This window comes from Eutrigla gurnardus (assembly GCF_963514095.1).
Source record: "Eutrigla gurnardus genome assembly, chromosome: 12".
In the NCBI taxonomy this organism is placed as follows: domain Eukaryota; kingdom Metazoa; phylum Chordata; class Actinopteri; order Perciformes; family Triglidae; genus Eutrigla; species Eutrigla gurnardus.
The window spans coordinates 11689357-11706488 of record NC_139926.1 but is presented as its reverse complement, the minus strand read 5'-3'; the positions used below and the strand labels follow the sequence as shown (position 1 = coordinate 11706488).

General features: G+C 45.0%; 1 protein-coding gene across 4 annotated transcripts in view; it reads right to left on the bottom strand.

Annotated features, from left to right (window-relative positions):
• The window catches only part of myo1b (myosin IB), a 56266-nt gene that overhangs the window by 2231 nt on the left and 36903 nt on the right, over positions 1-17132 (bottom strand). Inside the window, exons 10-31 of one of the 4 annotated variants that reach the window (XM_084022471.1) lie at positions 15734-15881; positions 14950-15068; positions 14363-14449; positions 14163-14228; positions 11607-11711; positions 10024-10086; positions 9717-9917; positions 9270-9496; positions 8881-9081; positions 7970-8063; positions 6722-6871; positions 6523-6591; positions 6338-6424; positions 5837-5923; positions 4795-4881; positions 3883-3969; positions 2077-2151; positions 1830-1958; positions 1429-1535; positions 1176-1308; positions 676-828; positions 12-142 (exon numbers count right to left, since the gene is read on the bottom strand). In XM_084022471.1, the coding sequence (XP_083878597.1) occupies positions 12-142; positions 676-828; positions 1176-1308; positions 1429-1535; positions 1830-1958; positions 2077-2151; positions 3883-3969; positions 4795-4881; positions 5837-5923; positions 6338-6424; positions 6523-6591; positions 6722-6871; positions 7970-8063; positions 8881-9081; positions 9270-9496; positions 9717-9917; positions 10024-10086; positions 11607-11711; positions 14163-14228; positions 14363-14449; positions 14950-15068; positions 15734-15881 (2606 nt within the window). The remainder of the gene's footprint in view (positions 1-11; positions 143-675; positions 829-1175; positions 1309-1428; positions 1536-1829; positions 1959-2076; positions 2152-3882; positions 3970-4794; positions 4882-5836; positions 5924-6337; positions 6425-6522; positions 6592-6721; positions 6872-7969; positions 8064-8880; positions 9082-9269; positions 9497-9716; positions 9918-10023; positions 10087-11606; positions 11712-14162; positions 14229-14362; positions 14450-14949; positions 15069-15733; positions 15882-17132) is intronic. The other 3 variants (XM_084022472.1, XM_084022473.1, XM_084022474.1) reach the window with 3 other exon arrangements.

Sequence of the window (17132 nt, the reverse complement as noted above, 5' to 3'; positions counted from 1 at the left end):
TGCTCTCTTACTCGTCTGAGATGTCGATGTTGAGCTGCTCGCTGTCTGCGGCCGTGGCCCCGGTGCGGTGGAGTTTGGTGATGATCTCGATCAGATGTTCGCTGCTGAGCAAGAAGTCTCCTTTGACGGCCGAGGCCGAGCCCTGAAGCAAAACGACATGCCGACATTAAAATTTTTTTTAAATAAAACCTAAAAAAAAGAAAAAGTATAACAATACAGGGGTTTTATGCCCCTTTGTGTTGGGTTAATGAGAAAAAACATAACTCTCTTAAATTGTGCATTAGTTGTGCTTTTCATTGATGTTGGATTAGAAAAAAAAAGTACTGATTTCTGCGAAAACCCACCAGAATTTAAACAAACAGCATTATTTGATTTCGGCAAACAGGAAATCTACTTCGGTTGATAGAAGTAAGACACATTACTGCAGGCTCACTGTGTACAAAAATGCTGCCTGGTGCAGCTTTTCAGCTTAGAATCCGTAGATATTCCAATACACCTAACAGCATATCGCTGACTGCCGTTTAACAACTTCAGAGTCCCAGCAGGACTATTATATTTTCAACATCCGGAGAAAACCTCTCCGCTTGCCTTCTTGCCCAGAATTAGATGTGAAGATCGATACTGAACCATACCTGCACTAAATCGACACACCGCAACACTCAGTCTCCCCCTCACCTCTTTGAGCCGGAGAGCAAAGAAGCCGTCGCTCTGCGTGCTGACCGACACGCTGGTGAGGTCCAGCAGGGGAACGCTGGCCTTCACCTGGCCGGTCTTCTGGTCAGCCAGCACCACGCTCTTCTTCGTGAGCAGGAAGATTCGAGCTGTTCCCTGCAAACGGTGGCACAAACCTCATTTTTTAATATCATGCTACAGCAAACTGCACGTTTGAGGTGTATTTTCTTTTTAAACGTCCATCTGATCTTGACAGGTGAGAGGAAAACATAATACACATGTCCAGACATGCCTACTGTCTGCTGGAACAAGAAAAATGCCAGCTGTTAAGATGTCAAAAAAGGCAGATTGCCTCAGCATCGATATAACTTCAGAGTTTTGGAAAAGCGGGAGTGTGGAGCTCACCTCTAAAGAGCAGGGTTACAAATGTGATTGCTGGACCTAACGATCCATTTGGCTTGCACAGGAGCTGGATATATCGCAGTGCGAGTGATCTTTCCTACCTTGCCATTGGCCCTGTTAATCTTGTTGACCACATCAGCCAGCAGAACCTTCTCGTCCACAGCGCTGTTGAGTTTCTGATATTTGGGATTGGTGCTGATCTCCAGGTAGTCGCCCACGAAGGGCTGGCTCACGCTGAAACAGAGATTCGTATCACGAGGAGGTCTGATGCTTTGTGTTGAGCGTGAAATTGAGATGCACATTCATCTCCATATTACTGTGATGGTTGAAACTGTCCCAGTGAATATCTGGTACCTGCTTGGGTAGAGAGCCTTTTTGTCTTTGAAGATCTCGCTGGCCTCCAGCTTCTCCTCGTAAACTGCCTTCGTCTCCTCTGTGAATTGGCTCCTGTATTTCTTGCACTAAACACACAAACAGCAGCAGTTGAGATAAGGATTCTTGTGTTAAATATTTTGTATAGTCTATCCAACGGCTTCCATTTCAAAGGTTCTGTGGTGTTCTCCTTTTGATTGCTCGTTACAGCCCGTGGCTCGGATTTCCGTTCATATCCTGAGTCGAATTCTTAAATGAAGTCAGAAGATCATAATGCTCTCTACCATTCTACCAGGTGTGCAATAGAAACGCTCAGGCAGCATGAATCATGAAATGAGAGAAGGATTAAATATGGGTGATGGGGACAGACGGAGGTGACCGACCCTCCAGTGATGGAAGATTGCGCGCAGCTCTGTGTGGACTCCATCCAGGAAGAGGTACGGCCTGGCTGGCCAGCTCTTGTCGATGGGGGACATGGAGGTGGTCTTCAGGCCAAGGAAGTACTTTTGCATCTGGACAAATGGACATAAAACAAAACCTTTGTTGGAAAAACAACAGAAAATACCTTTTGCTTTTACAAAAAGGGAGCACAATTACAGCTTTTATGCATTTCTTCAACAACCCACTTACAATTCTCTGGATGGTGAAGTCATAGATCTTCTTGCCTGCGTTTGCCCTGAAGAACTTTCTGTACTCTCTGCGGACCTTTTACGGCAATAAACGGAGAGAAAAAATACACTGTCAATCACCTGCTGCCCTCCGCACTTTGATGCACAGCAGGAGAGAAAGAAGAATTCAGTGAAGAGGAGGATGACAGGTTGACACAAACGGCACGCTAGAACAACAGACGTGTGGTTAGTCACAAACGATGAACACCTGGAATGGACACAGTCGACCCCAAGCTGCTGCAATTAATTAAAATGACAAGATTACCAATTTAATCACTGAAAAGACCAAATGACCTTTTATGCTGACCTCAATTGCACACATTGAGAGGTGAACAGGTGCCAATCAACACAATGAAAAGATTAACACGGCAACAAATGACCAGTGTGAGGACGGTGGTCAGACACGCGACAGATAAAGCTCTGACAGACTAAGACCTGCGCACACTTTTGACTTTACACACCTGAAGACAAAGAGACAACAAGTGAAAGGAATACTGTCGGTACACGAAGCGGTGCTGTTATAAATGGGGTTAGTTTCACAGAAGCAGAGGAAAGAAAAGAAAAGATCGGGAGGAGAGACAGACAGCCTCATGTGTCAGTCAGGCTCTGTCGGTTTAAATCTGCAGCATTAAAAACCAAATAGAGGAAACGGCAGCTGTCGCTAAATAATTATCTCAAATGAATGTATAAATGAATTATAGAATTATGGGAGGAAGTTAACCGAACACTACCATGTCACATCTTTTTTTAAATTATTATTTCACACAAAACAAACTGCTGTGATGAGATTTCTTGATGTAAAAGGGCTGTGGATTACTTTGAGTAACCAGGACAGAGCTTCACGGATTCAAATACAATATTTTTTCAATAAAATGTTCGCTAGGAGTGCTTCCTAGACTCAAATAGATTGATTAAAAGGTGCTCTTTCAGTAACGGTGCATGTAGAAAGAAAAATCACAAGAAAACTATGTCCTTTTAAACAATTAAAAGGATTTATTGTAGTGGCTTAGTTTGACCTAAAAAAAAGCCTCCCACACATTACGGCATCAAGTCTTCATCAGGAAGTCAAATAGGTCTAACACGACTACGCCATTACAACAATGAGATTTTAATTGTTGAAAAAGAGAGTGCCTTGGAGTTTTCAATGCTTTGAAAAAATAGGATTCTATTCACATCCATTGCAATGGAGCGGTGGCAGATGTCTCTGCCAGTAAAACCAACACCATCTGTATGGCTGGAAACCACTGGGAGTAAACTGGGAATAGTTTGTCTTTTTATTTACAACGCTATATATTTCCCCCGAGTCCCACCGGTGATGCAAGGGTGAATCTTAAAGGATCCTGCAAGTCCCACGAGGACAGCAGGAATTTCCATATTTGGGTGGGGAAATGTGTGTGTGGGCGGGGGGACGGCATCACGGAGAAAACAAAACAAACTTGACGATGACAGAATTATTTTAAAGTTTTTTTTCTATAAGTTTTTCTATATGTTGCGGTGGTGTAGCATAATTCTGTTGATTATGCATAAAACCAAATGTTACTGCAAAAGTTGCTGTAATATATGAGCCAATAACCATCTAGGATCTCTGCATGGCAAAACAAGGCCCTTCTAGATAAAGTGTGATCATAGCCTTCGGCGGAGAAAGGCTTCCTGTAGAAGTGTGCATTTATACATATATAGCAGATGGTTGGAGGAGGATGAAGAGGGTCAGGGGTGATGAGTAGGTGGCAGACGTGGTGATGGCTGTGCCGTGGGGCTGGTAAGGTACCTTGAGTCCCTGCCAGTAGGCCCAAATCACAGCGACGGCATGCTTACGCCTGGCCTCTTCCTTCAGTCTCCTCAGCTCTCTGCGTGCCTGTTCAGGGGGGGGAGGCGGGGCCAGACAGAGAGAGAGAGAGACAGAGAGAGAGAGTGGGAACAAATGAAGCGAGAGAAGATGAGAGGAAGAAGAGGGAGACACTGTTTTGCCTGAGGTCAGTCTAACACACCCACACACATATACACACACTGCACACCAGCCCTGTGTAACCACTGGGAGCCTGCAAAAGAACAGCTCTACTGCTCCAGACTCCAGAAACAAATATGGCACACATTTATCGGGGAGGGGGAACTTCTGGAACAGAAACAGACTTTTTAGTGGAACTTTGAGAGTAAACGGGGCGGAAAGCAAGTCACAACTCAGGCGACGGGAGTCACCTCAAAAAAGGTCCAAACAGTTCCATCTAAAAAAAAGGACAAACTGTGATGTAAAGAGTAAACATGCATCAACTACGCAAGAAGGCAGGGGTCGTGCAGAGGGCAGGCGAAGCATGCATTGATGAGGCCTTGGAGGAAGAAGCTGAAAACAAACATATGACCCTGTCTGTCTGTGGTGTGTGTGAGAGTGACTGTTATCTTCCAGGAAGTGGGGGTCATGTAACCATGAGTCCATAACTAGTACTTTATATATATAAGACACATTACACATTACTGTCGGCAGACAGCAGTGAAGACGGTGAAAATGACCATTGCAGTCTCATTAGTAAGACTCCTCTTTCCACCTGAGCATCAGGTGGAGGAGTGTATATGTGAGGGGGTGTATGGTAATGGTGGATGGGATTATGGATCGGAGGAGGGGGGAGGGGGGGGTCGATGGAGGCGGCAAGTCACGGCAAGTCAAGTCAACAGGCTTCCCAAATACCTTGGTGCCCTGCCAGCCGGCCCAAATGACCGATACGGCATGTTTATTCCTCGCCTCCTCCTTCAGCTGACGCAGCTCTCTCCGGGCCTGATGGGAAGCGGTGGCAGTAGCGGAGGGGGGGGAGGTTAATTTCAGTGACAATCAAAAATGTACTCGTCCCAGGAGACGTACTGAGTAGGTGTGAAAAGGCATTATGAGGACAATATTGACCAAAGACAACAAAAGGGATGTCGGGACAAACGGGATGGTTAACATCGACATGCGAGCGACATTCGGGGGCGCTCACGCTCTGTGACTCATGTTTAAGAGGAAAGAAATAAAAACGCATCACTGGGAGGGTCTGGATTCTCAATGCAGTTTCTGTGCTTCATAAAAAGGTGCTGCCGGCCAATAAGAATCCTCCATGCTTGCTAAGAACAAAGTTCACATTAACACAGAATAATCTTTAACAGGATCTATAATGAGGCACAATTGATACTGAGACCTTGGAATAAAATATTGATTATTAACAACCAAGGATAACGTTAAGTAAACGCTGATATGATGTTATTCATGCAGACGACAAAGTCTGCACGGTGGCTTAGATTCCACTGAGCCCCCAAGGGTTTATAAAGTCGCAGCACACGTGCCATCATATGGACGTAATTCCGAGCTTAGTCACTGAACTAAAAAGAGACGTCTCTGCATGGCAGCGAATAAATAACAGCGAAAATCAGCCGTGTGTTGTAGGCACTGCATGGTGGAACAAGATTAGAGAGTCGGGGTTTCATATGTGTAGAATTCTAGTTTGGGTTTGTAACACCGTGACGGAAACCAAAACATCTGTACAACTCCACGTGTAAGAGCTACAAAACAGAAAACAGGACGGACAACAACATGGCACATTAATCAGACCAGCGGGTGATGGAGAGGACTGGGATCCGAGTTCATTCAGAGGGGCCGTTCCTCTATTAGTCGCTTCAAAAGTGGGGATGGGATGGGACGGTGAACAGGGAGGACAAGACAGCTGGGACAGAGACACACTACGGCTGGGTGGAAATACCTTGGTTCCCTGCCAGTATGCCCAAATTACTGTCACAGCGTGTTTATTCCGCGCTTCTTGTTTTAGACGCCTCAGCTCCATCCGAGCCTGGTGGGACGCGGGTGGGCGTTAGGTAAGACGGGTGGAGGATGCGAGGAGGGAAAAAGAATCAAGGAAGCAAAGTGAAAGAGGAGTCGGGGGGAGGGAGGGGAGGGAAGAGAGAAAAAGAAGTGGCAGTTGTGTGATCAGCAAAAAGAAGCAGGACCAAAAGCAAAAACAGCAGCAATATCATCAAGGGCAGCTTCTTAAAAATAACTTTTTTTTTGTAAGTTTGGCAATTAGGCAGGACACAGCATGAGATGAAAAAAAAATCAAGTGTTTAAGGAAATACTGTGCAGACTTCAAAAGCAGCTTTTCCCCGCCCAACATGAATAAAGAAGCCCGTATCAAACCCAGACTGATGCTGTGTTGCGGTAATAACCTCCCTCTCTGATATTCCTCTGCACTTTCATGCCTCAGTACCTGTGTGCCGTGCCAGAACGCTGAGATGGTGGTCACTGCCTCTTCACATCTTTTCTGATACTTCAGCTCTCTCAGGAGTTTGCGGGCCTGGTGGAAACGGGTACATGTTTTAATGTTTTTTCCCCCTCCCCCTTGTTTTGCTGCTACATTTGATTAAAACAATGAAGTCACAGGAAGGTGCACACCTGCCATCCTCGGGTGTAGGACTGCACCACAGTGGTGGCGCTCTTGATCTGCTGGTATTTCTTTTGTTGCTGCGAGATGGAAAAAAATGGAAAATACGGGGATTTAACTTCACTTCACGCATCGACACCATCTGTCAATCTGCCCGGTTTGCTTTGCGTGTGATTTGCATGTGCGTTGTGCTTCCGCGGAGAGGCTCACCGCGTATCGCCGGTACCACGCCGCCACCACTATCTGACTCTGCTTCAGCAGCAGGAAGTGGCTGCGGCACTTCCAGCCACGGTAGATCTTCTGAATGAGCGTGGCCAGGTCTTGCAGGCATTGCCTCCTCCTCTCCTCCAAGAAGAAGAGCTGTGGAGGAAGAGGAGGGAATTAAGTTGGCAGGTGTCACGTAAGGTGCCGATTTAACCTCTGCTTTAAGGTCAGGGTTATAAAATGAAAAGAAAAAAAACGAATAAAAGAGAAACTCCTCCCTCCATGAGATCAATAAAAATATTTTATCTGAGCAAATGCTGATTCACTGATATCAAGTACAAAGTCCATTCTATCTGCCTGGGAAGGCAGAGAAACTCTTTCTAGTTTGGGCATCAAAAAATGACCTACGTCAAGCGACTTATCTATATCATTTTACTGTCCTGCTGTTAGCCAAAGCAATCTGTTCATCTGAGGGCAACGTATCTTTCTTTTTCACTGCTCTGCACATGGAAGACAGCATTTCTAACTTTATCTCACTGTTCATGTGAGGAAAGGTAACTTATTTAAAGCACATGATTTATATATAGAATAAATAATGTACACTGAGAGCTTCATTTTGACGGCACATCTTGTTGCATGTTTTATGAGATGAATATCTCCAAACCTCGATAACATTAAAAGCAGAGGCGTGGCTGCTGGATTAACAGACAAAAGAAATATTGTCTGGAACCGTGGATTTAAATCCACTCGATTAGACTCTTATGTGGTGATTTTGCAGCTGCAGATATCTAAGGCAGATAGGTTGATCAGATAGAGAAAAAAAAGCAATTATGGAAAAAAAAAAAAAAATCATTCTCCCACAATGAGATCATGTTATTCCAAGCTTTGTTGGTCTTTTTTTTTACTGGGTGGAGAGAAAGTCCATTCAATCGCTGCAGGCTTGAGCAGTCGTAGAGCAGACAAGCAGCGAGTAAAGAAGCTCATTTCCCATGTAAGATGGGATGGCTAAGTGAAACCATGTGTTTTCTTTTTTTTTTTCCCCTGGTGGTTGCATGCTAATTGCTCAAGTGGGGGCTCCGAGTGCAGCCCACCCTGCTTTACAAACATCTTACTGTGAGAAAACAGGGCAGCTGAGCACGCTGCTTTCAACTTTTAGATGCTCAAACACAGCTTGATCTGCTGGAGTACACAGCAGATGTGAATACAAACTGGGGCTACAAAACATATTTAAGGGGCGCAGGGCTTCTTATTTACCGTTCTTGGGTTCCTGATGAAGATTTTAGAGCGGCCGTAGGAGAACTCTTCTGCTGGGACCTGGAGGTCCGCCATTAGCACCTCCACTCCTTCCCTAAAGAGAGCCAGAAGGGTCATTCAAAGTATACTTCACACCAACATAAGAGCGACTGATACATAGTGAGACGATTTTGGACGCAAGAGCAGTGAGGATGTAGAGTTGGAGAAACGGAGAAAGGGAATGATTAAAAAGGAGAACGAAACAAATCCAGAGAAACATGTGGAGGAAGGAAACACGGAAACCGCACAAAGAACTGAGGGGTGGCTGAACAACAAGATAACAACGTACGGTACGGCAGATAGGAATCGAGAGGACGGAACACGCAAGTCTGGCCGATGAGACAGATAAAGGATGAGCTGTCTCAACATGTAGTTTAGAGAGGGACTGGGTCATTTCTGCTTAACAACTGGTACAGTATGTTTCTGAGAGGGTGTAAAGGGGGAGTTTCATGTTGTGTCCACATGCAATGCTATATATCTTTAAATAAATGCTGAGTCGGTAAACTGTTGTCAAGTACAGCTGATTTGTTTTCCCCCATTTGAACTTTTATTCATCCAAGGGAAGCTAGCTGAACTCGTTTTCCAGCGATAACCCAGTTCAAATCCACACAGCTGCACACAATCACACCCGGGAGCCGGCCACTCAAACTGCAGTCTATTAGTGCTGGTCACAGGCACTCCACTGGGAGTCGTCTGGGGTTCACTGCCGTAGTTAGAGACACCTATGAGCGCTTTTCACTTCCTCCACTTTCTCACGATGACCTAGATGAGGGCTTTGTTTTGGCAACCTTCCAGTGACAAGAGCACTTTCTTAACTCTGCCCTCTGCCACCCAACAATTAGTCCCCGCCACAGAATGAACAGGACCATTACCGGGCAGGTCCTCGCCAGTGGGGCCAGGTCCGCTTGCAGAGCATTTTGTAACGTTCCAGGCACGGCTCGTAGGCCTGGCGGAAGGCGTAGCCCGCTCTCCTCACGCGGACGTTCTCCATCAGGCCCAGGTAGCGCACCTGGTGGCAGACCAGGGACTCGGTGAAGATGTGGGAGGCCTTCTTGTCATTGGGCTTGATGCACCTGGGAAGCAGAGAGAGAGAGAGGTTGGTCAGACTGATTACTGAACTGTTCAACGCTACAAGACTGTAGACACACTGTGGATTTTACTTAAGCATTCTTGAATGTATCACAGTAACAGCAGCAGTTTCACAAACCCACCATATGCTGGACTGGCACCGATACACTCTGTAGGAATAACAGGACTTTACCGGATGTAGTTGGGGTTCTTGGTCTGCAGGTTCCTCATCAGCGTCCCCACCGATGCTTTGAACTGGAATCCAGCCGTCGGTGGTCTCTTCAGGTTGACTTTGGCCGGGTTGCCCTCGGGGAACAGCTGTTTGATGAGGCTGTGGTTGGCCTTGTACATGGCCTGGGACAGATCCCGGTATAACAGGTCGTTGTTCTTGTCCACAAAGCCCTCCACGCGGTACAGCACCTTGATATGGACAGGAAGAACGGACGTTTCCTCTCATCATGCAAAGAAGCACAACTGCACAAAAACTGTACTGCAAGGATAGAATTTAATTGTATATAAATAGATCATATCAATCTATATCCAATCAGTGTTTTTGGCATTCCCATTATGGCACTAGGTCATTCAACAAACAGTATCCGTTAGTCCCTTCCTGTTGTGTATGGAGACCAGTGTACAGTACCTTGCCGGCGTAGTGCTGGATGCGGAAGCAGTTGTGCGGCAGGCTGTGGTCAGTGAGGAACTTTGAATTCTTGCTGAGGCGACTCTCAAAGTGCAGGTGTTCAGCGCAGATGGTGTTCAGTTTGTCCAGGAAGGTCTCGTCGGTGACCGTCCCCGGCCTCAGGCACTCCTCGTCCAACATGGCCAAGATTCCATTCTGGTGCTGGACATAGATTGTGTTCAGGTACATTTTACGTGATTCTTTGTTACCGGACTGTAGGCATAGCCATTGGACTGCTTTTGCTCTGATAACTGGGAAACTGACTTACATTCTCAATGAGGTCACAGATAACAGCGTTGTTGAAATATTCAATGTTGGTCCACTCGATGCCCTGTAACAAAAGAAATTAAGGTCAAAGGGACAATGGCTTTCTATCTCCAGCAAACACGACATTTCTCCGGCATGAGACAGCCTCTCACAGAAGTGAGCGGTTGATGAAGCTGCCTTCGTCTCGACGCTGAGCATCTGGTCAAGTACCTGAAGGACAGTCATCTAATCAACGCTGCACTCACAGTGACCCTCAACAAGTATTGTAGTCCTCGCAGTTACACAGATACTACAAAGTTCATCAGGCAGAAGTGACAGTTGTGGCAACAGTCACAACCAGAGATCTCTTCCATAGCATCTCTTCTTCAAATGTGTTATTTATACCCAACCATGCTTAACACGGAAAAGAAAAAAAAAGTTATTCACAGTCAAACAGATTTTGCGGTAACAATGATGAAGAAGTGCTGACAGTTATTCCACTGGTGATGGGTATGAGTCTCACAACAAAACAAAACAAAAGGGTTTTGTCTATAAACTGTTAATTCGATGCTTGGTGCCTGGACAACGTGAAAATCTCGAGTGTGTCTCTAAACCCAAAATTAAAACCTCATGCGTTTTACATTGTTAGAAACTGATGTTACACTAATCTAGACACATCAACATTATTAGCACTTAACATCCACATGGGGAATGTGGGCCTCATTAGGACAAATGTCCCGGAACCACCAAATGGGCTCGACCCTTTTAAAGTAACAATTAACATTCCTCATTTAAGCATACTTTGATCATCCACCTTAGTGCACTTAGTAGGAGTTATTCAGCTAGTCTAAATGGTTGGTACATCCGTCTTCATAGCCATATTTGTCCGTGGCGGATTGACGCGATGTTCACCAGAGTAAGGACAGAGCACGAAGCCTTTCTGGAGCAGAGAGGGGAAACAATCTCCATCTTACCACTAAAAAACGCACAGCTGCTTATTGGTTGGGACTTAGCGTCGGTAAGCAATCAGACCGATATCTTATGGGGGTAGGGCGTAAATAAGGTGTGGCTTAAACTGACGGATGACTGGCCAAATTCCAGACTGGTACTCCCCCCCCCTTCTCCAGCGCTGTGGTATTTTCCCATGCAGCACACTGGATAGGGGCCAGGAGTGGAATAGCATTGGTGGCGGTGTTAGTGGGGAAGGGGTGTGGGGGTCATCACTGCAGCACTCGCATACATAGAGCTCTCAAAACAAACGGAGCTTAAAGACCCACGACGGGGAGTGTTTACTCTCACTGGAGTGAGGGATCACTTCCGTCCCCGGGACTCCGCAGAGGGGAGACGGGGAGAGGGTTAACTCCAGAGCGTGATGGACGACGGAGACGGGATAGCGGACACGGATGAAGTACAAATGCGTTTTGAGTCGAGGGCGAGAACGCAGAGGTTAAACTGCTGAGTGGCAGGGCCAGGGTGGGATCGAGCTGCAGGGGCCTGAAAGGTTCAACTGTCATCGCACACACATTGAACGCCGACAGTTTCCAGGGCTACAGGCTGGGCTTGATGGGCAATTCGTCCAAGTGTCGTACGTCTACACAAACGTACCTCTCGGACGTACTCCTCCTGCTCCTCGCGCAGCGTCAGCTCGATGAAGATCTGCTGCAGCTTCTCGTTGCAGTAGTTGATGATGAACTGCTCAAAGCTGTTCTCCTGTGGGAGCGGCAGAGAAAAAGTACAATCACTCTCAGCCATTGTAATGTGGAAGCAAACGTCTCCACATCTGTTAGTACAGAACTTATTCAATTGGTACGCTTGCGTCTTATAGTTTGTCGTTTTTCACACAAACCACGACTCCAGCTTCGTTTTCTTATTTCTCAGAGCTCTGACAGCATCCTTTCTTCTCTACATGCATGCTCCCATCGTTGCCAACTGCTTTATTCAATCCCCTGCAGTGTATCAAAGAGGGTGGTCGTCCCAATATTGATGATAAGGAGAGCTTACAACAGGCTTTCGACACATTTTGCATGACTAAAGGTGGCTGCTGGAATTAAGATTTAGTATAAAAGATACGATTTTGGTAATTTGATAGGCGGATTACATCCACAATGATGCAATCACGTTTTCAAAACCTGCAAATTTCACTTCTGACTATTCTTGCCACGCAGTAATGTTTGCAGTTGCATCTAGTTCAAAATATAGCCCATTTTCAATAACTGAACTCATCTGCCTCCGGCTTCTTTTTTCAGCAAAGGAGGTGGACTATTTTATTTAAATTTTTTAAAGCAGCACATCTGATATGATACTGCGAATAATCAGCGTGAACAAACAATAACCTGTATGTAATAACCCTGCATGTAATTCATCTGGAAGATGACAGGGACGCCGGTGCATCTCGCTGGTGCACCTTCTGATTATAAACCCTTATCAAAACATGTTCCTGTAAACCATGACAGACCTCATTAAACATTGACGGAGTGTTGAACGCCTCCACCATTTTTTTTTTCACTCCCCACGTTTCTCAATTATCTTGTCAATTATGACCATTAAGTGGTGAGTCATTCTTGGAAGCAGCCCTATTATGTGCATGGTTAGGTTAACATTCATCTGTGAGGACACAACGGTGGTTAGAACGGCGTGTTTAGAGCTCGGAGTGAACGACGCAGCAAGGTTTCTCACTGACCATGGAACAGACGGCATGGCCTCAAGGAGATCAGTGATTATAGTTAAGAATTAATTTCCTTTTACTGAGAAACCCAACTGTCGTCTTCACCCCTAATAAACACACACACACACACACACACACACGCACTCGATAGCATGTCTATACCCAAATGGCAGCAGAGACCGGACTGAAATGTGACTTGCACGGTTACCCTCAAACTATTTCAGCTCCAACTGAGCCATTCTCCCGCCTCAAGGTAGGGGGAATTCCTTGCATTTAATATGCTCCGTTACAAATTGAAATCATTTACATTTCTATGGGGGGGTGGAGTACACTGGCTTGGACTGGTCTGAAATGTTTTTTCCACTCATTTTTGCTTCACATACACTCACCGTGTCATAAGGAATTGACACTTAGTTTTCTCACTATAATGTGTTTATAATAATGGCCACTAGGCTACCATAACTTCAACCTATCTGCATCTGTTAAAGGAACATTTCGGACTATACCATTATGTTATTGTAGATGTCTGTCCAGTAACTGGATGTATTTTCCAGAGTGTGGTATCAATCTTCATGTGTAACACTCCATAATAGACAACAAATATCTGTTTATCTGTTTATTTATTAACCGTTGTTTTGCACGGCATTCATTTCAGCCGGGTGTTCCCTAATAAACTGGCCACTCAGTGTTATGTCATGATTCAAATTCTGAAAAAAAAAAACGGCTTCTTCTGCATCGATTCAGTCGCGTGGCTATGCTGCACACCGGGAGCCCGAAATCGCCGTTAAAGCGGAGTTAATGAAGTCATTTAGATCACAGCATGCACACTGGCACAGCAAACAGGCCGGTGCAGGTGTTACTTACTCCGTCCTGGTGAACAAGACACACAACAACGGTGAGAGGGAGAGGGAGGACTTGAGAGTGAGTGAACAGGCAGGGATATGACACAAACAAGGCAAGTGCATATGAAGGTGGGGGGACTGAAGGCATCAAGCAACAGGGTCACAACATTTATACGACTTGGATTTAGTCTACACTGTGCACTCATGTGTTTGCATGCACATGCACGCCTGTGTAACTAAAATAACAACCATACAACCCATAGCTATATGTCATGTAACTGAGGTGTCAAAGACATTCTCTGTGTAATGGCTTTGACAGTCTGTATGTACAGGACGTGTTGTGCCTTTCATGGATTTTGAGCAGTTTCTTAACGTTGCCATTTGCCTACCGTGAAATGCTGATTTTAGTGCTGAAATCACCTTGCCACAAACAATTATTTCCCCCATAGGAGCAATAAAGCTGAACTAATCTGATGTGAATGTGCTTTTATCAGCCCTCAGTTCTTGTTGATAAGGTCCTCACGGGTACCACATCGCGCATGCAAAGAGCCCAGGGCCAAATCCTTTTAAATGTAATAAAGCGTCGGAGTGGTCAGATGTGGTATTTGTGGCTCGGAGCAAGGAGTAGGCCGTGTGATGTGCGTTATGTCTTACCTCAAATATCTCAAAGCCATAGATGTCAAGGACACCCATGACCTTGTGGCGAGCTTTAGTTTGTGCCTGCAGGGAGAATATTGTCGATATTAGAAGTACACTATGAAGGGCTGTACTGACAGATTTTATAGTAGCATGAAAAATACTGAATAATTGACCAAAATCGACCGACATGAAATATATTCCTGCATTTAACGCACCTTAATGCTTTCGTTGATTCTGGTAACCAGCCAGCTAAACAGACGAGTGTAGAGATTTTTGGCAAGGGCGTCTCGGGCGTAGTAAGCCTGTAAATACACATTACAGGTGATGAAAATGCATGGATTCTTTTTCACGACATTTCTGCATACCAACTAAAAATCCTAAAGAAGGCTAATACTTGAGTGTTATAGGTCAACAATAAAAAAAAAAAAAAAAAAAAATTCTTATTCTCAGGTCAGGTGAATTCTCTGGACAGTTCCATCTTCAGTCAGAAGGCCCATCTATAAAGTCTGAATGAACCCACTAACCTCTAAAAACTGACCCACATTTGAATTTCCAGGAGGAATAATGCTTATCTATAATGGAGAGGTTTTCATGTTCCATTGACATGGATGAGAGTCGGCAGCCGGAGGAGCAAGTCAGGGGGAAGAAATGGCCCGTTATCTTTTTATGCCGTGTGTGTGTGTGTGTGTGTGTGTGTGTGTGTGTGTGTGTGCGAGAAGAGAGTGTGCTAATGTCAATTCAAGGAGGGCAGATACGCATTGGCATAACTGGTGCAAGACAGATTTGTAACGTTTCCTCTGACCTGGGCCACATTCAGGGTTGTGGACACTTTCTCCAGCTTAGCCTCCACTGTGCGGTAGCTGAACGCTCTTTCCAGCACCGACTGTTCGATCCCCAGCAGCTCACACATCTCCTTCAAATCTTTAAAAAAAAAAAGAAAAAAAAAGGATACAATTATGACCTTTCGCCCGCTTCTATATTTTATGTTGCAGCTAAACATAAAGCTGGTTGAACAGATGGATGTAAACTTGTTTTGTTTTTGAAGATTTAGATCACCATATGTGTATCCCACTCAAACACAGTCATCCCACTGGTGGAGATGGAAGACTGCTAAAAACTAACTTAGGAAACGGTCGCATTAAGACGCATGCAATATGACCGCAACAAGCCAGTGATTCATAAGAATGAAAGATGCGCGTTCTCTCAGCAAAGGACGGCACTCAGATGACTCATGCCACCGTCACAGAGGGAAATATGTAAATGTTGCCTCAACAGAACAGCTGTGGGAGTGATGACACAAACAGCTCTTGTCATGCAAATCATAAAGTACAAAAATATGTATTTGTTGATGACTGCAAAAGAGATACAAGTGGCCAATAGGGGGCAGTGGCTCAACATCAGGCCCATGTGGGTCAAAAGGTTTTGGATTTTAAAATATTCACAAGAAATCCACAGAACCAATTAATTTATTGAATAATCAAAAATACAGCTCATGACTACATCACGCTGCCAGCGTGATAAAGTGAATGAGTTAGAATAACATGGAAGGCAGACCTCTCTTCCTCTTCGTCATCCGTCACACTCACCGTTTTTGTCTTTGATGCGGCTCTCATCGGTGCCGTTGCAGCGCGACTCCGGCTTGAACTCAATGTTGCCGAGCTTCAGCACGGCCGCCACCAGCTCCAACACCGACTGCACCTCGTCCTCCATGAAGCCCACAATCTGCATGGCATTCTGAGGGGGGGGGGGCAAAAGGGGTCACATCACAGATCAGCTGACGTCAATGAGCTTTATTAAGAAACAGACACAGGGGTGTAAAGAGGAATTAATCTATGAATGCATTGTAATAGCAGTGTCTGTCTGTGCAAACGCACTCCTCCGTAAAGCTGACATATTTTTATTGCAGCCTTCAGCTAGTATTGTCATGATAATTGGAATTGCCAAAAAAAAATTGAACAAGGCAGCACTGCACCAGCCATCAAGCTGTGTCAACCCCAGATCACCATGTTTTTTATTTTTCCCCAATCTTATTCAAGAGAATAGTCTCTTCTGACGGAGGTCTCTATTTTGAGGGCTAAACTAAGAGTGCATCCAATTTACATAATTCCTGTGGTGACAAGAAAAGAGGAGACGAGCAAAAAAAAATCATTAACATATCAGCTAAATCTACCCATGGAAAACTGCAAATGACACAGTTGAATGTTTAAATGTCTTGAACTGAATCCCGGAGATAGTGAGATAATTGAGCTGCAAAACCCGCAGCTTTATGATCCTTGTTGCTGTCGGTGAAGGAAGACACACTCAACTGTTTTCCTGAAGTATAGTAGAAACACTCTTGTTACAAGCAAAAGTATCAGCATCAAACTACTACTTAAAGTACAAAAAAGGAAAATAATTTAGTAATTCCATCAATCTAAATTCATTTGTTGATTACATTTTGTATTATTAGTGACTAAAGTGATAAATGTAGTGAAGTAAAAAGTACTCCGATGTATTGCAGCAGAAGTATAAAGAAATGGAAGTACAAGTCCCTCAAAATACACCAGCACAGTACTGACTGGGGTTCAAGTCCTGTCATATTTATTGAAATTAAACTCCATAGTTAACACTGAACTAAACATGTAAGTAAAGGTTTATGGTAAAGAAAGCGGGTCCATCTTCGGCTAACAGACGGGACCGTGTGGAGAGACTCATTGTTAAGTTAGTGGGAAAGTCCTCTTTGTGTTTCCGGTGTGTGAAACACAGCTGTGTGGGGAATACTGTGAATACTCCATGTGAGAGGTGATGAGAAGCAGGATGTGGAACGCAAGTAAAGCAGAATGTAACACAGCGGACTGCGGAGGCTTTACACGGTAGCCGAGCGGGGCGCGCTGGAGCGGGCCTGATAACAATAGAGGGCAGTAGCAAGAGTCTCTTAGACACAACATCCTACTGCATGTGTCACGCTCGGGGCGATAACAAGGAGCAGTATTGTACCCGCGGACA